Here is a 20301-nt window from a genome sequence, read left to right on the forward strand (position 1 = left end):
GGACCATCGCCTTCCCAAGATCGTGTTATATGGCGAGCTCTCCACTGGCCACCGTGACAGAGGTGCACCAAAGAAGAGGTACAAGGACTGCCTAAAGAAATCTCTTGGTGCCTGCCCCATTGACCACCGCCAGTGGGCTGATATCGCCTCAAACCGTGCATCTTGGCGCCTCACAGTTTGGCGGGCAGCAACCTCCTTTGAAGAAGACCGCAGAGCCTACCTCACTGACAAAAGGCAAAGGAGGAAAAACCCAACCCCAACCCACCAATTTTCCCCTGCAACCGCTGCAATCGTGTCTGCCTGTCCCGCATCGGACTTGTCAGCCACAAACGAGCCTGCAGCTGACGTGGACTTTTTACCCCCTCCATAAATCTTCGTCCGCGAAGCCAAGCCAAAGATGCTAATAGTTAATGATCAGAAAATTCATTTGACTAATTAGACAATATTAGTTTTATAATAATGTTTATTCTTTTGTATTTACTGAAAGATTGTATAAAATAAGAAACAAGCAGAATTGTGGTAAGTAAAATCTTCCACACGATGCAATACAACAACACAGTAAAAAGCACCATATTCTCAGGTACAGGGATCAAACAGGAAACAAAAGCGCAGAGTTTATGCTCATTTTGGGGCATTAAGGTAAGGCACTAAACAAAAAAAATTTCAGGCCTCACTGATTGAGATTTAGATCCAAAATATATTCCACAAGAGACTTTCAGGTTTTTCTAAACACTACTAGAACTTACTCATTTCAGATTATTACTACACCAACTGTACAAAAATCTACATTTGTGTATGCATAGTGGGAAAATCCAGTAGCCACATGGCTGGTGGAAATTTTACAATAGTAAAGTAAGAAAACATTTGTATGTTCCACATTCAATTTGCTAGCTTTAACTGTCACAATCCTATTCTTCGATTACAATAGTTCGAGTTAACATCCTCTAATCTAATTATTTTTGTGTGATAAATGCTGAAGGTTGAGGAAATAAATATGAAGGTTTGTTTTAAACAAAACATTGAAATAAACTATTTTGCCCCAAAAGCAAAATACTGCAATGCTTTAAGTCTGTGAAGTAATATTTTATTTTTAGTTCTAAATGAATAAAGGGGTATCGTTTATTTATTTCACATTCTACATCAGTTTCATTTTATCAGCATCTTGATAGTTTCAGACACTTCTTGTGGCTCATTGATCAAAATGATACTTGAAATATTAAGTTTACAGTTGTGCTTCCTTATTTGTAGGTTTATAGTGACTTAAATGTATCATTTATAACAGGAAAACAAGTTTGATAGATTTTAAAGTTTTCAAAATTGATTTTGGTGTTTTTCCCCCTAAAATAAAGCTCTTGTAAAAAAAAAAAATTTAGGCTATTTTGTTTATAATGCTGACTGATGTTAGGGGAGCTTGTGTATAAAAAATGCTCCCATGAAGTTGGTACATTTACTTCTATATATTGTTCTCAGTATATTAATTAAAGGTGAAAGAAGAAAAACCATAACATGTAAGCTATTTGAAACACAAATGACATATAATGAGAAATAAACAACTCCATTTGCAAAAATTTTTTTAAAACAAAAGTTAACATTTCAGGAAGATTGTGATAGTAAGAGAAATGGAAGTTTACCACAGCTGATTCACCCAAATTATTAGTCAATATTTTGTGATAATACATTGCTTTCAGATTTTCTAACAGAATCACATAATAAATTTCTTGTGAGTGCTTAAAACCAACTAGGATTATTGAGAATATTTTGGCATGAAACCTACAAGAAATGTTAGCAATCCTGAACATTGACCTCAATTGAACAGACAAGGGGAAATAACATATTCTTTGTGCTTTCTTTTCCCAAAGGCAAGAGAGATAAATAATTTTTTACTTTATTTTTAAATAATAACATTGCTGCATACTTTTTAAAAATATTGCAGGAGTAATAAACCTTGTTATATTGCATCGGAGCTGTGTACTCTTCTCTGCTAATACTGGCTTATATTGCTCAGTTTAAACAGAGGCTGAAACAATGAACTGACAGAATATTTGACATTCATGTAGCGTATTTCAATGTTCTAATAGTTTGCAGTGCTTGCTATTTCTACTAAACTGGCATTTGTTAAGGATTTTGTTTGACCTTGCAGAGCTAAAGTACCAAGAATCACATCCCGTGCTAATTCCATACCTTTTTTCTACCAGCAATAGAATGAGATTATAATGCCAGTCTGGATCAGAGTCAAGGAGGCAGAAGAATGACTCCATTATATCAGGATGTGTTCATCGAGGATTATTTTACCTGTCTCACTCATCTCATTACATTTATGTTACATATAATGAGATCACTTTCTGAAGCACTTAAACTGGAATAAAAATTGAATAGAATAACTCAGTCATGGAAGATCTTCATTCTGAACCAAAGAGGAGGAAGATAACTGCTACTATGAGTGATCAATTTGGATTAGTTTGTTTAATACCCATTGAAAGAGAGGAAGTTTGAGGGGAAAGTGGTTAGAGCATTGTTAATGATAAAAGCACTGTCACTGTGCATATTGACATGTAGTATCTTAGACAATTTCAAACCTCTGACAGGAAGCACAAATCGGGGACTGACAACTTGGTCAGTAGACGTTTTAAGGAATGAATGAAAAGGGAAAGGGTGGGAGGTAGAGAGCTTTAAGAAATGAATCTGAGATCAAGCCAAAGGCAATAAAGTTCATCTACCATTAGTGAAATAATGAATACTGGAATGTACAGAGGATGTAATTGAAATTTGAAATCTCAAAAGGTTGTGAGCTAGAGATGTTTCAAAGAAATTGGAAGAATGATATGAAAAGTTTAAAATTAAGATACGAAAGACCTAAATCCATGCAGCTACCAAGAAAGTAAAGGCTTGTTTAGTGATAAGTTTTAAACTGTTCATTGCCAGGTAAAAATAACCAAACACAATCTTTATTTCATACTTACAAGTTTCAAAAACACTACTTCGAAGCTATATTAAGAATGACCCATCTTAAGTGCAAGAAAAATGATTAAACAAAATTAAAGGTGCATCTGATTGACAACAAGTTATTAATTGTGCAAAACATTTGTTAGCTTCATATGGTAAGTGCATGTTAGTGGATTCCAGCACCTCCAGCATTCCCACAAGAGTCAATCTGCAACAGATTGCGGCGGGTGGTCGGGTGGAGGGAGAAATGGAAGTGAGGAACTATAAGATCTTTATGGGGGATCCACCTGTAGTTGGACCATTATATCTTTTATAAAACAATCAGATCTCATGATGGACAATGATTTACCTTGTCCATAACAATCTTCGATATTTTTAATACCCTTACTAAACCAGATAGTTAAAAATCAGTTATCCTTTGAAAAAGGTACAAGCTGATTTTGAATCAAGGGCATCATAGGCAATAGAGTTCCTTTTATTCCAATTTTGTCTTTTATCCCAAACAGTAATCAAGTGTTTCAACAATGGTGTCTTTTTAATAATTTTGAATCACATTTATATACAAATTCCTCTGCTAATCTCTCTCCTATTTTATCTAACTCCATTTTGATCCACACCGGTTTTTCTACTCCTTCAAAGAAAGAGGTAAGGAATCTCATTTAGCAAGGAAATATATTGCAGTGACTTGGAAATCAGTCTCATATTTAGATATGGGAAGATGGAATGCAGAAATTCAAAACTATTCCTTTAGAGAAAATTACATACAATTTGAGAAATAAATATATTTTTGTGAATTTGGAGACCTTACACACAAATTTCAGGTATAAATAAATAGAAATGTTCTTCCAGCCTCTAAAGACCGATGTCAACCTTCTTCCTTAAAATGGAAAATGATCGTACAAAATCTGTTGAGTTCCAATGTGTTGGGGGGGTGGGGCATGCTCCAGGCAATCCACAATACTACACTTTCTCTTTTTATACTATATATAATTCTTTATATACATATATTATTCTTTGAGGGGGAGGGAAGGGGAACGATTATAACCATCATGTAATGAATGAAAATTTCTTCAATTTAAACACTTATTTTATTAATTACATGCATGGGAAAAAATAAATATTCAAAAAAATGATTGGCAATTATATTATAAATCAAAAGAACGGGAGATGCTGGAACTAAAGTGACAGAAAATGCCAGAGATATTAACAATGAGGCAGCATTTGTGGTGAGAGAAACAATTACAATTTCAGATCTTGACCTTCCATAGATTCTGATGAAATGACAAAGACCTGAAATATTAGCTCCCTTTCTCAATGCAGAAGCTGCTTGTCCCATTGAATATTGTAAACATATTTTAGCTATTTTACTGTCCTTTAATTAATTCTGATCATCAATGTTAATTATTTTGATACAACACTCAAAAGTGGCCCAGAAATCTGTTATATAAACAAGCAGAATATATTATAGAGAAGACTTACTGAACTCACTCTTTTCTATTGCCTGTCCTTGGTAGACCTGAGAACACAATGATCAGCTACCTCCATTCCGAGACAATAAGGAGGGGATATTTCCAAGTCAAGCTAATGTGTCAGCAAAACAAGTATACTGGGGTGCTGCAAATGATCAATGAAGTTGTATCTTATTTAAGGGAGGGAGAGTAAGTGTGAACTATAGATGAAGGGTAGTGCAAGGTTCTATTGCAGGGTGATCAAATTGAAAGTTTAAAGAGTGAATTTATTTTCTTGAGTTTAAGGGACAAAAACGGAAGGGTAATTTATTGGAAGAGGACAAGAGATGAGAAAATACTGAACAAAAGAAGAGGGGTAGGGTGAAGAGATGGAGGGAGGAAGTGTGTGTGCATGCAGAGTTTGAGAGAAAAGTGTGAACAAGAGCCAGATGGAAACAGTGGATCTGGATCAGGATACCTAAAAGTGTAAAATTCAGTGTTCATGCCATTAGGTTTATAAGGCTACAACAGGAGGAATATGATGTGTTGTTCCTCATGTCTACATTTGGCCTCCACAGCATCTGAATTGCTTCATTCATTGTTATCTTAAAACATTGTTTCCAAGATTTTTTTTAAAAACTATATACATTTCAAGAATTTGTTGGATGTTCACAATAAAACCCTAAGTGCAGATGAGATGGAGTGCTTCTGCAGAATGATTTGAAAGATGGAAAAAACCAATAAAGTAGTAATAGTTGGAAACTTCAAGGAGAGTGATTATTAATAGAGGGAAAGTAGCGTGAGGGGGTTAAAGAATTCCTGAAATGTATATAGGAGGATTTTCTTGTTAACAATGTTTTAAGCTAACAATGAAGGAAACAAGAAAAACACAAGAAATTCTGATGCTGGAATGAAGATGGAGGAACAGATTAGGCAGCAATCACGAAGAGAAATAATTAGTTAACATTTCAAGGCACAAGTTGAAGGGGAAATTGCGGGATAAAATTAGTGAAGAGGACAGGAGATGAGAAAATACTGGACAAAAGGGAAAGGTGGAGTGACAGGGTGTGTGTGTGTGTGTGTGTGTGTACACATGAGCGCATGGGGGGAGGGAGAGTGTGAGGGAAAAGTGTGAACAGCAGCAAATAAAGGAAGATGGAATCAGACTACCCAGGAGGAAGTGTTGTTCCTCATTTCTATATTTGGCCTCTACCTGCGACGGACAAGACTGAGGACAGACCCATTTGTGGGAATAGTGAGAAGAAATAAAATGACCAACAACTGGGAGTTCTACCTTGAACTCAATGACAAGAGCATAGGGGCTTGTTGAAGCAACTCCATAAGGTGCACAACATGTTCTTGCCTCTCTCCCCTCATTTACCACCAAGGTCATAGAAAGACCTTCAAGGTGAGGCAGTTTCTCATGCACCTTGTACAACTTAATCTAGTGCATTTGGAGTACTTGCTATGGCCACCACATCAGTGAGACCAAATGCAGATTGGTCAATTGGTTCACCAAGCACCTACAGTCTATCCTTAGGTGCAGGCTGGATTTCATTCCAGTCACCCATTCTAATTCCCCTCATCATTCCTACATCGACACATCTGTCCTTGGCCTCATCCATTGCCAGGGAGAGACCACACAAACATGAACAGCATATCATATTTCTCCTGGTTAGCCTGGAAGACATGACATGAACATTTAATTTTTACAACTTTAGGTACCCCACTCCCCCATCCCAATCTGGTTCCACTGTTTCTCTGACTTTTAAACCTCACTCCCACAATGGTCTCCTCTATTTGTCTTTTGTCCAGTATCTTATCTCCTCTTGGCATCTCCCCTCACTTTTATGCCTGCTATCTTGCCTTCCCACCAATAAAGAGTCTCAACCCGAAACATTGGCTGACCATTTCGTTTCAAGCTGCTTGACCTGCTGAGTCCCTCCAGTTTCTTATTGTTTGTTCAATCAATGAAGCAATGCTGGTAAGTTCCATATTTCTAATACCAATTGAAGGAGATAAAATGTTAAATTATGCTACTACATCTTTTGCCTAACCACCTGCATATTTCAATAATGTATCAGAATTTCAGCATCCACAATATTTTTATCATTTGTTGCTTTTTTTCATATATATAAAAAAAGATACGATTTGTGCCCCAAAGTAATGTTTCCTACTTTAGCATGACAAAAATATGAGAAATAATATTTGGATAGTTGTGATCAATTTACAATTAGTGTCTAAGAAAAAGAAAAAAAATAAAAGAAGAAAATCTAGTTTGGAAAATCAATTTTACAGTTTTGAAAAGTAATCTTTCAAAGCTGTACAGGGAAAGATGGTAAAGGTAAACAATAAATTAGGAAAATAGATGTTCTTTAAAAAGAAATATACACATTGTTTAATGGGTTTAATGTATCACATATGTTGAACGTTGAGTGGGTGGGGGGTGAAGGAGGGAGGGAAGGGAGGGGGAAAAAGGAGAAAATGACACTATATTCAAGAGGGAAATGTTTATGTGTATTTTGGACAATATGGTTCATAGTGTGAAAAATTTTTAAATATGTGAATATTTGGAGCCTTTATGAAATATGCAAAACCTTACACACTGCTGCAATAATTCCCCTTTTTCCCTCAAGATTATGCTATGATCTTTATCAACTACAGGAGCAAGTAAGAATTATTTATCCTCACAGCTATACTCTTAGATATTTATAAAAATAAACTTTAAAAAAAATATTGAAGAACAAAGGCTTGTTATAAACATCAAAAATGGATGATCGTTATACAATTAGGTTTAAAATGGTTATCAAAAGTGAAAAAAAAATGAACTGGTAAACAATCAATTTCAGTGACTTGAGATCAAGCACTGAATAGAGTGAAATAATTGAGTAAAAAGGAAACTAATTTCCACAAAGTTGAAACAAACAACATTCAGGTCTTGTAGGATTTCATAGGATTATTCTAATTATAAATTGGTTTAGTTCAGAAAGAGGACTAAATTATGGGGTGGGAATAAATTTGCATCTCAAGGATCTGGCAAAAGGCATGGGAGCTCAATGACAAGTCTGCAGTAAGATTCTAAACTACATTGGAAACAAACTTGGCTTGATCACTATATGAAAATAAATATTGAATATTGGTACTTAAGTAGAGTTGTTGTGGGTTGGGAGAAAGTTCTAGATTTTCAGGAGTGAAGATTTTGTCATCACACTGGAGCAAATTTCATGATGGTGTTCATGCATCCACATCAAAAACAAGACTTTTTCAAATTTGAACACCAAGCTGCTTGAATAATATTTTCCTCTATTTCATTAATTTTTGAAATTGACATTATGCGAGGAACATAGTTCAATGTAATTTACCATTGGGGGCAGTAACATTATAATCTGATCAATAGAGAAAATTTCTTTAAATTGATATGTAGAAACTTTCAGCCCCAAATTCAATTAAAAAGGATATTGTACAAATTAATTCAGATACTTACCACTGCATGATTGAGAACTCAACATGGATCTCTTCCAGAATGCTCACCATGCTGGATAAAATATCAGAATATAAAGAATCTTAACTCAGGAATTGCTGCTGCCAAATATAATCAAGGTATGTGTGTGCACTTAATTTTATTTACAGCACAGTAGAAGCCAATTCTAGCCAAATACATCCAAATTAACCTACAACCCTGCACGTTTTGGAGGCTGCGAGGAAACACCCAGGGAAAACCCACGCAGTCATGGGGAGAATGTATAAACTTCTTACAAACAGTGCCCAATTCAAACTCAGATCACTGGCACTGCAATAGCATTGTGCCAAACTCTACACTGATCATGGCACTTGTACACAAAATAGGCACAAATTAATTTATGGAATATCCTCCAATTTGAATACTCAGAAGCCTATCAGGCCGAATAACTTCTGCACCAATATATGATCTAATTAATTCGTAATGATAGTAAAGCAAATAAGCACAGCAAGACTGAAAAATTCTGTAATGTTCAACTTCCTCTGTTTTGTCATCACCTCTCTCTCTCTCTCTCTCTCTCTCTCTCTGCATATACAGTATTCTATTGAATGATTAACCTTGAAAGAAAAAATAATCACCAATTTGAGTCTCTAACTTCAGACAGACATTGACAGTATTAATCTAATAGGTCACATCAATACAGCAATTAAGAACAGGAATTGGCAATACAGGAACATCCTTTGAGCTTGATAAAATTTTGGCTGATTCTTTACCTTAAATCCACTTTTTTCACCCCTTGATTGCCTTAGCCCAAAAATATATCAATTTCTGTCTTGAAAATAGTTAACAATTGGCATGTGTATAGTTTGAAGGTAAATTCCAACAATTTACAAATTTCTAAATAGATATTTTTAAGTTCTAAATAGCCCATCTCTTCAGAGACCATATCCCTTATTCTATTCCCAATAAATAGGGAAGATAGTCTTCTGGAATCTACCTTGTAAATTCTCCTCAAGGTATTGCATCAAAAAAATGTTCTCAATATTCTAGTACAAACCAATCCTAGAATAACTAATACTTCAATTTGTATAGTGCAATTAGCAAATATGTCCCACACACTTCATGATAAAATGAGAGGGAGGGATTCACAATGAGATTTTATTTCAGATTACAAAAGGATTAATCAAGGAGGGTCTTAAGAAAATATTCTGGGAGAGGATTTCAGAATTTAAGACATCAGCTGAAGGCAATGCTCAATAGTGGAAATATTTATTCACACAGGAGTTAAGTTATTGGAGAACAGATATCTCTAAGGGTTATGGAACTGAAAAAAATGACAAAGAGGGAAGGAGGAACCCTGAGAGGATTCTGAAGCTAGAAACATTACTTAATTGGAGCCAATGTCAGTCAAAGAGCAAAGAGGTGATGGATGATTGGAAATTGGTGGAGGATAGGACAATAGCAGCTGAAGTTTGCAGGAGTCACATTTTCAGAAAGTAGAACAAAGGTTGCCACCACAGACTATATTGTAAAGCTGAAGCTAACAGAGGCAATGGATGAGAGTTTTTAAACAGTTTCATGGATGCTGTCAAGCAGATGGAATTTTATGGTACTATTGGAATCTGAAACAACTGTTTCATGTAGAATCCCAAAGTTGCACATAAACTAGTTCCAATTCTGATGATTGCCAAAAAAAGATGAAGTTAGCAGGGATAGAAAAAATCTGTACTGGAAACTGAGAAAATGGCTTTGGGTCTTTCTAATATTCAGCTGCTGGATTGTCAGGTTAAAAAAAAAGCTGACAATTTGGAGTCAACTTTCATGCAAATAAACGTATATTTTCAAGTGATTATGCTGAGGAACAGCAGATAGATGAGACATAGGAAGAGATCAAGAATAGAACAGCAAAGATAAGAGTGCGTGTGCAGGAAAATAAATTATTACTAATGATTCTCATGCCATAACTAGTTAGGTAGCAATAGAACAAGGCCAAGGCAGTCCAACATAGCAGTCCCGCAATAAAGAGGCAAAGAGAAGAGGATTTTATGGTCAATCAAGTGAAAGACTACAAAACAGATGAGAAACACAAGGAAGGAAGAATTATTTTTGACCTGAATTAAGTCATTAGTAACTAGTCAATCTCTCTTCAGAAGCCTTAATCAAGGAATTATGCTTGAGAATCTCCACTGTGCCTTCTCCATGGAGAAGTATATGTAGCTAGGGAAAGTTAGGAAGACCAAAACTCCAAGCATGCAGTACTTCATGAAGCATATACAATTGCAATAAGGCTTGCTTAGTATTGTGTTCAAATTTAGATTCGTATCTTTAGTTCCAAAACCTAGATCCAATGGCTTTTTTCCCCCAAAATCAGTGAGGCAACCAATGATATAAAAAATATGAACAATTTTTATGCTGCTCAAGGTATTACAGATGTGTTTACAAAAGCACAAAAAAAATTCAATAAAATATGGCACTTTGTGACAAGATGTTACTGCAATCCCAAACTTTTAACAAAATTACAATCATTATATCCTGTGGAATTCTGCACTGTTTTACTAAATCTCAAAAGGTGATCTCTGTTTTTTTTTTAAAGTCACAACTTTATTGAATTGCACATTTGCAAAAGGAATTACCTCAGGTGTAACAGTAATTCAACACCAAAAGGATGGTTAGAGTGAGTAGAACACATTCCACATAATTCAAAGCACAAGGAAATCATATTTGACTTTCAAAATGAATATCAAAGTTACTTTTTCATGAATGAAATGGGAAAGGAAGAGAGCTTAGCCAATAATAGCACTTGAATTCATTTCCAGAGCATATAAAGTACAAGCAAGCTCCTTGTCATGGAAGACCTGATTTGCAGAGATCCAACTTCATCCAAATTCTCCCATGTCAAAAATAAGTTTGGCTCTTGGTCAGCCTTTCGGAAAAAAACCCCACTGCAACCTAAAAATGGACACAGACTCTTTTCCCCCAGACCACAAATTGAGCAAATGTTCCTCCTTACCAATAACCCTCAAAAGAATGCAGTTGCTGTGTGGATAGAAGACTGGAGATGTGATTAATGACCTTTGTTAATGCACATAATCCAGAGAATTGGAAATGTACCCTCCTGCAAAGAAAATTGACACTTTTTCCCCTATGTCAAATAACAATCAAAAACATCCCTATAGAAATTTTAAGTGTGAACATCAGTTATAATTGTAATCAGTAGTGCCAATGGTCTAAATACAGCATTCTCAAATTTAAATTTAATTAATAATCATTAACATTATACTTCAAACAAAATTTGAAACCAATCTGTTCCCAAGGTATTTTGTCTTTCCAAATCTCTTCATCAAATTGTAACATCAGCAAGTATCTTGGTTTTGGGGAAAGTTGTTCCTTTTTGACTTACAGAAAATTCTTTTATAGATAGTTGTTGGGAATGAAACATTAAATAACCGATGGAGTGGTTGTATAAGGTTTATAGTTTACAGTTAAACCCCCCCCCAATATAGGCACCCTTGAGGATTGGTAAATGTCAGATAAATTAATTTCCGGTTGTTTAAGATTGTGTGTTGCATGATTGCCAAACTGACTAGTGGGGGGGGGTGTCCACCAATTTTTAACCTTTCATATTTTTTTACCTATTTATTTTCCACGATTTATTTGCTGGTTGCTTGAATTCTGGATAATGGGGATTTTACAAGGTTATCAATGTTTCACAACCATTTAATCTCTTTTCTCCCATTAACCAACAAGAATGCAGTTGTTGTGGAATCTTTAAAACAGAGCAATTATAAGTTGTAGACACAGGTCAACAATGCAAGATATATCTGAGAAAATGATCCCAGAATTAAAATTTAAAACTCATCTATTAAAATTAAAGTACACCACGTGTGAACTCTCACAATTGCATCAACTTTCATTTATTTTGCACCATTTTTAAATTAATGAAAAAGCATACCTCAGATTTATAATTAGATGACGCATAATTAGAGCAGCACAGTTGCACACAGTTATTGCTGCAGCTTTGCAGCTCCAAGGTGCAAAGCTTTAATCCTGTCCTTGGTTGCTATTTGTGTGGAACATGCACTTTGACAACTTGGGTTTCCTGCAGATGCTCTGGTTTCTGCCCATATGCCATAGGCATACTAACTAGTAGTTTTATGGACAACAACAAATTGTCCCTGGTGTATGTGGATGGCAGAATAGGAAAGCAGGAAGGAAATTAATAGGGATGTGAGAAGAAATGTGATTAATAAAAAAGGGCGGTATGGAAATGGTCAGCTAAAGGGCCTGTTTTTGTGCTGTATGACTCCATATAATAACCATATAATAATTTACACCACGGAAACAGGCCATATCGGCCCCTCTAGTCCACACCGATTTACGTGAAACTCCACTAGTTCCACCTAACCACTCCCTTGCCCATAACCCTCCAACCCCCTATCATCCACGTACTCATCTAGCTTCCTTTTAAGTGACAGAATTGACCCTGCCGCAACTACTTCTTCCAGTAGATCATTCCACTCAGCCGTCATTCTCTGAGTGAAGAAGCATCCTCTTATATTGCTCCAAGACCTATATAACACCTAAGGGGCCGTGTGGGGTCGATGCCAACTTTTACTTGCCACTTGGAGTGAATGTTTTTTTTCCAGGAACTGGACTCTCTTCTGTTGGAATTAGTATAGATAAGTGTTCGCTGATGGGTATGAACTGAATCACCCTCTGATTTAATGTTTTGTCATCATCCTTACCTATGACTATAAGAATTTCTTTAAAATCCATCTCTTTAAAAAAGAAAATTCCAAAGTATGTAACCAAGACAAGTAAAAAGATCGTTATTACTGACAAAAGAATGTGAAAGCAAAGATACAGGATAATGCATTCAAATCAGAAAAATTGAGTGTACAGGGATTTCAAGGTTTGGAAGAGGTTTCAGCAATGGAGGAGGGGGAGAAATACCATGGAGATCTAAACAAGAGCAAGAAATTTAATGTAAAATGTAAACAACTTTTGTAGTTATTGATGCTAAACTTCCAATTTTAATACAATCCAAAATGTAATCAGATTGCATTAAGTGTGCTCAGAAGCACAAGTTGAGATCCACAGTAGTTGAACATCATTCACCACCACTGTTATGCAAATGATCACGTAATATGAAGCTTGAATGGCAAGAACCAGTCTCATCTTCAATAAAATCCTAATCAATGAGAAAAGTATTTAGTATCCTGAAGAACAGATATCATCCCTCCATTGATTAAAAGCTAATTAAGTAATCTTGGAGCAAAATATTTATCCAATCACTAAAACAGACTGTAATGTATTAATATGAATCAGTAGTAATCTGTCAAAATAATCCATTAGGCCAAAATAACAAATATTGTTAGCCCAAACCAAGGGAATTGTCAACCGTTTAATTAGTGGATAAGCTTAATTAGCTAGAATTGCAATATAATAAATAGAAAATTTTGGCATTGTACCAATTGGAAATGATGAGCTTTTTTCTATCTTTAGTATTATATGGTAATAGAAATGGTGTAGAAAATCAACATTACCTCATAAACATGCAATCCATTCAAATTACCTCAATGCTTAATAAGCAGACACCTGCACTTTCAGTTTTTTTGTATTCAATAAAATGTAGCCTAAAGAAATTTGAGATGGTTCTTCTTTTGATAAAACCAAAATTACTGTTAATATTTATTTATGGATCGAATGCACCAGTAAATTACTTTCTGGTTAGCATAATAATTATGCACATTTCGAGTATCTGCCGAAATTATCAACTCTCATCATAGACAGCAAGACCAATTGAAAGCTTTCAAACAGCCCTAATTTTTTTTTTCTTTTCTGAACTTCAAAACAATTGACTAGAGAGAATGGCTGCATTTATTACAAGTTCCCAAGGTTGTGGAGGAACAGGGAGAGCGAGGTTCTCGTACCTTAGAATATGAAGGGCAGTGGCAAGTTTCAGAAATGGCAGATATCTTGAAATGAGAACTTTGTCTCATTCCCTGAAATGTATTTGAAGTAGAAACTGAGGAGGCAACAGTCTGCTTACAAGGCATAACTTCTCTTCTGTGCTTATATATATTTTTTAAAATTACATTGCAAATTCCAAAGTACTACGCAAGGTTACTGCATTTTTAGGAATCCCACAGTTTTTAAACTTTTCGTGCTTATATATAAGCCTTTGAGTAAAGTGAAACTGAAAATGTAACATAATTGGCAGTGGTGGTGTTGTATTGACAAAGAAATAGAATCACACACATATATACCAACTTGTTTGCCTACATTAGTAACAGAAGGTTACACTGCCCATTCCAACTATTCTTCAATTTCATCTGGCTTTAGTTGTGTATTTTTCATGTACAAGTGGGTCAAACACCTATCACCCGCATAATAAATTGGAATAGTCTTTGCAAGGTATTCAACATGATACAGTACAATCCAATTTTGTTTTTAAAAAACTGAGTTTTACCAACCTCATTAGACTAAACTTCTGCTTTACTCAAATTCAATGGGCCACCTGAACTTTTGCGTAGTTTCTGGAAGTAAATTTTACCCAAGCAATATCAGGTAGCCACAGTTGTCTCAAAGCAGGTTTCTTACAAAGCAGGAAGTCTCTTTCTTCAGCGTCTTATCATCCACTGATGAAGACATTTCCACCACACCTCCAGCAGTTATTTATTTGTTAATGGTATTCTGACGTGATGTAGCTGGATGTACTCTAACAATCTCTTCATATTTTGGTGGTGAGTCACTGTATGGTGTAGTTGTTTCCTCCCCACTACTTTCAACATGTCCAGTAACCTCTTCATATGAAGGTGGCGGGGTCGCATTGGACAGTCTAGAAGAGACAGATGCAGACTGTTCCTGTGTGTACAAATTTCTGTTTGATGGTTGTCCACTGGGCTCACTGCGGTCCAAGGTAGGCCTAGTACCATGTTCGTGATGTGGTGGATCCGTTTGACCATGTGATGTCTCCCGATGCACAAGAACCCGAGGGAGGCTTCGTGTTGTACGGCTTGTCAGATATCTGCTCTGAGAGTATGTTGGCCGGCGTCGAGTTGCTTTTTGCAGCTGACACCTCCAGATCACAAACAGTGCAATAACAATTAACAGTGCTACTCCCAGGAGAGGGACGACAACATAGATAGCATCTGTGCGCTCTACTCGCAGACCAGAGTTGTTGCTTGGAGTTGTATACAGATTACTGGTATATCCTTTCCAGAACTCCATCTGTTTAAAAATGAAAAATGCAGTTCTGAAACCAGATCAAAATATCGTCTTTCAGCTCTTATAATGACTACACTTTATTACAAATCCATATAATCTATTCGACAACATGCAAGTGTTAATTATACTTATTTGCATTAGATTTTTGATCTTAGTTAATACATTTCCCCAAAGACAACAAGCTGCTCTGAATACTACTGATTCATATTGCAGGGAATAACCAAAATAAGATGTACAAGCCCTCCTCTGTCAATTTTTTTTCAATGCACATTTCCCCATACATGCACATTTGGATCCACAATGAAGAAAGAGAAAAATATGCTTGATCAAGGGCTTAACCTTATTAGAGGCACAGATCAACAACTCCTTAAAATTTGATTGCCCAGTCTGCACTGATTCACAAGTCTAAAAAGTTGGCTGAAGGGTTTAATTGCTGCATATGTCATATATTGTTTGTTTTTTGAACAAATAAATAAAGTTTTTTTTAAAAAGTCTGAACTAATATGGCAAGAGGAAGGATACAACTAGTTTCATCATCTCTGAATTCTGGATTAGTCAAGCTTCCCACTCGATACACATTTACTGATCCTCACTGACTGTAAATAGGATCAGCCATGCTCAAGATGGCCCACAATAAAGTAAGTGAGGGAAGGAAAAGCTAGACCACAATTTGTAGTTAATTGTGACAGAACTCTAAACAGAAAATTGTGGTTTCAAGTTATACTGTTAACCTGAAACAAGCATATTGATCCAATAGTCAAGAAAGTTTTTTTTACATATACTTAGATTTTGAATTAAGTGTTATACATTACACAGTAGTGTTTCATTTTACTATATACTTTATATTTAAAATATATAATTGTAGTTTTAAGTATTAGTATCATTAGGTCACGATTTATTAATTAGTATTGCTAGAAAATTAGTCTATCCTTTTTCTTTTTTTTCCTTATTTCATTACTTTGTTTCTTTGGGGGTTTTCTGCATGGGAGGGAGTGTGGAAGGGGGGAGAAAATTATTTTTAAAATGCATGTTTTGATTTTGATATATAACATTTTCGAGTTTTGTATGCAATTTTGTTACATGTGCTAATAAAATAAAATTTGAAAAAAAAAAAGGAAGTGCCTCTACATTCTTAGAAGACCAAGTAAGCCTGGCATATCTCCCTTGTCCCGAAACAACTTCTACAGGTGCATAATTGAAGGCATACTTGGTGGATACATCACAGTATGGTTATGGGCACTCCTCTGCTCAAGATCAAAAGCTACAGAAGGTCAGGATTGCAAACTTCCCTCCATTATCTCCATCTACACCCCCCGACATCTCAGAAATGCAGCCAAACTATTGAAGGACTTGTCACACTCCAGACATTCTCTACTCTCCCTTCTCCTATCAGAGAAAAGGGCCAAGTTTGAAAGGGTGCACAAATAGGCTTAAAGAATGTTACTTCCCCACAGCCAGTAATTGATTTTTCTTTTCATTATAACTATACTCTGTAAGTGGTGCTGTATGAATGTTAAAGTTGACATGTTAGACTCCTCACAGTAGAACTCTTCTCACTGTATGAGGTGTAATTAACGTAAAAGTTAAACTTGAATATTCTGAATAATTTTTGAACAGTATTTACAACTCTGCAAAATTTTATTTTAGATTGATGTTCATGAACGATTAACCCAAATCTAATTGATTACTCTTGAATAAATACATTTCTCAAACTAGAATAAATGTTGATAATCACGCTGTACAACTGCTATGTGGTTTAGTACCAAATTAGATAGTATATTTTTGTCTAAACCAGTATATTAAACAAGAACCAGTGTGAAATCTTCAAAGTTCAGGGTTGTCATTTAATCTTGGTGGAATTAGTAATAGAATGTATGTAAGTGATGGACATCAAGTTTTGAGTAGATCTTACCCCATCAAGCTAGATAGTTACATCTGAAGAACACCCTCACCGTTTTCTCTTTGTCCTCAAACACTTCATTTGCCTCTTCATAGACACAAATCTCCTCTATACATTCCCGCTCAATACTGCCTTGCCGAATCTCTTCAAGAAAACCATTTGCTCTTGGAAACCGCTTCAAAATGGAATTGGCATCTTTGGATGTAAGAAACACTACAAGGGGAATGGAAATATTTAAATCTTGATAACATAATTAGAAGTACCTTTAACAAAGTTTCGTAATGCTTGAAGAAACAAATGATAACTTGTAAATTAATATAAAAACTAATCGACACAAAACCATTGTTTGGATCCAGGATTAACCTTGATTTGATGTATTCCAATGGCCAGATAGCAACCATATTCATGGTTTAAGAGATTGGCTCTTAAAAAAATCCCAATTAGGTATATTAAAGTGAGCAAAATGAATTGTTGAGTTTCTAAAAACAAAATACACCTAAACACACAAAATGATTAAAAAAAAGGAGTTGATCAATGACAATTCTACCTGAGCACTCGTGGTAACAGGAAACCAGCAGGGTCACATTTTCATTTAAAGAACGTGCAAGCAATCAGTATTTCTGTCCAAATTCCACTGTGGATGTTGAACTGTCTTTCTCTCCAAGGTCATGATCCTATGGTTTAGGATCAGTATCCTGACTCACTAATATTTGAAAAGTATAACTTCCAAATTCATTATGATGAGGTGGCAATGCCAGAGCAAAAGAAGGAAAAAGATAATTATCTGCATGAATCCACACATTAAGACAGTAAGATAGCTAGAGAATGGTATTATTATGACATGGATACGTTCAGAAAACACTGGATTTATCTTCATCCTGATAAATTAAAATTGGATTTCAAACATGTAATTAGGTTAGATCAATGGCTTTTAATCTTTTTCCATTTGTAAAAAAAATCCTTCAAATGGAACAGCAGAGACCTATGGAATACCACTGTCTGTGAAGCATAGGTAGATGGCCCTTTTACACAGATCAATGCAACTCAATACAAATCTATGCAACCTTTCATATTCCATTCACTCTACAGTTATCATGATTTAAAAAAAACAATTCTCCTTTCATCTTCTCCATTCTTTTATTATCTCCCAAATATCCCCTCGCCAGCATACTCAGGCTCTTCATTTTCTGACCTCCTCTCTCCAATCTCATGACTGCATGAGTCAAGGATAGCAGAGCAGCTGGGAGATTCTGATGCAATGTGCTGCAGTCTTCCTTTCTGTGCATACTGCTGGAGGGGGGGGAGGAAATCAGAGGTAATGGATTGGTGATAGAGGTGGGTGGGGTTGGGGTGAAGCAAGGAAGAGAAGAGGCCTCTAAAGTAAAAATCAGGTTGGGTTTGGGGAGTGTTGAGATGTAATCCAGATCTGACAAAATAAAGTGGAACTATCATGTGTTATAATGTGGGTAAGAATAACACATTTTCAACATCAGTAACTGGGAGCAGCTCAAAAGAGGCCATGGGAGTAGTGCCACTCTCATTTCAAAATGAGAGGCATAGAAGACCAGCTAACCTACTGAGTTATGATTTCATGTTGCACAACATCAGCCACTTAGCAAACTGTCCTTACCAATCTCCAGGCTTGACATCACCCAGCACAGCCAAACAAGAAATTCAGGACAAATTTAGTAGTTAAGTAAAAGCCTAGAAAACTTCAAACTAGTTCACTTGACAAAGAGTATTTATTTTAATATTTTACATATTCTGTTACCCAATGATTCATCATGGCAGGATTTAGGTCTAGCTCTCTTTTGATGGTATTCAGTAATCAACATGTACAGCATCTTGATCTATAGTTGCATTATCCTCTGTAAACAGAGGAATTCCTAGACACCTCGTCTAATCTTGACTTAATGCAATCACATGCAAATTTCAATTTGTTCTTCAAATTATCCTAATTGCCATAATTAAATCTCTAGTTGACTCAGCATTTTATGCTCATTAGGCCAGTTGTATTTTAAGTAGAAGTAAATAATCTGCTGGAGGAACTCAGCAGGTAGAGTAGCATCAGCGAGGGGAAAAGAATTGTCAAGAATTTTGGGTCAAAACCTTTCATCGCCATTGCACATTTCTTCACAAGTTTGTTTTTGAAAGATCAAGGTTATTAATCCCCTAAAGAAATCCTGGAACCTTTTGGGACAGTGTGGTTAATAATGGAAGAAAGAGTATTTAAAGTTATGAGATAATATTTAAAATGAATACTCACTTCTTGCTTGCCTGGAGAGGTTCTCTGGATAGAACGCATATACCTGTAAATAAGACAAAAGTAATATTATTTTCCCTCAACTTACTTTCCTTAATGAAGATAAAAGACTGGGGTGGGGGGGGGGGGGGGTGGTGGGAAGCTCCCAATATACACAGCATGTTCATGCAGAAGGGACAAACTTTCCAAAAAAGTGACCCACAATGAAGTGTGTGTCAAAAAGCAAAAGCTAGTGCAAAATGACTGACAGGGAATGGAAATTCACAAGTCTATGAAAACCTATTCTTATTCTTCCCATTTTAGCTTCTATCCAAGAGGAAGAATGTTAATTTGTAAATATTTGATAACTGATTTATAATTAGAAATGGGTTATAAGTAAAAATAGGTTAAAGCATTAACTTGTATTTAAATACTTAAATGAACAAGGAGCTCCAAATAAATTTAGGTGCCACACATAACAATTAAAAATAAAATGCAATGAGCATTAAATCAGTTTCATACATTTGAATATTGACCATCTATACATGGAAAGAATTCATGATTTCCTGAATGTTACACCAACTTATTAAATTGCCAATTACTTTCAAACTTTGGAATGGAATAGTATGAATACAGTTCAGCAGTTGGATAACATTCTAGCAAGCATTTAACACCAGTAATCAAAAAGTACATTTACATCCTAACGATTTTATATTAGGTACTCTCAGATGCCTAGAATGACACATCAAAGCAAGAGCTCAATCCATATTTCTGTTCAATATTTTATCTTGTCATTATTACAGTGATTTAGATATGGAAGGAATAGCAAGCTGACCCAAAATAAAAGTGTCAAGCTTGATTTCTGTAAATTGGGAAGTGAATAATATGATGCACCAAGTATGGACACATAGCAATGGCAAATTCAGGATTTAGAAGCTTTTATGATGTAATAATTTGCTGAATTTATCTGTCAAAACAATCCAAGTGCAGTCAAAAATATCATTCCCTTGTGGGAAATCTGCACCCTTTCCAAAACTACTATCTTGTCTTGTTTGAAGATTACCCTTCATCCACCCAC

General features: G+C 35.5%; 1 protein-coding gene across 5 annotated transcripts in view; it reads right to left on the minus strand.

Moving 5' to 3' along the window:
- LOC138740546 (transmembrane gamma-carboxyglutamic acid protein 3) overlaps positions 1–20301 on the minus strand; it is a 42414-nt gene that overhangs the window by 1171 nt on the left and 20942 nt on the right. The window contains exons 2-6 of one of the 5 annotated variants that reach the window (XR_011342983.1): positions 19248–19290; positions 17034–17194; positions 14328–15084; positions 7876–7926; positions 496–6390 (exon numbers count right to left, since the gene is read on the minus strand). Coding sequence is in view for 1 of the 5 variants with exons in the window: in XM_069893358.1 (XP_069749459.1) it covers positions 14530–15084; positions 17034–17194; position 19248 (717 nt within the window). In the remaining 4 variants the exon portion in view is untranslated. The other 4 variants (XR_011342980.1, XR_011342981.1, XR_011342982.1 and 1 more) reach the window with 4 other exon arrangements.

Source organism: Narcine bancroftii, chromosome 8 (assembly GCF_036971445.1).
Source record: "Narcine bancroftii isolate sNarBan1 chromosome 8, sNarBan1.hap1, whole genome shotgun sequence".
NCBI lineage: Eukaryota > Metazoa > Chordata > Chondrichthyes > Torpediniformes > Narcinidae > Narcine > Narcine bancroftii.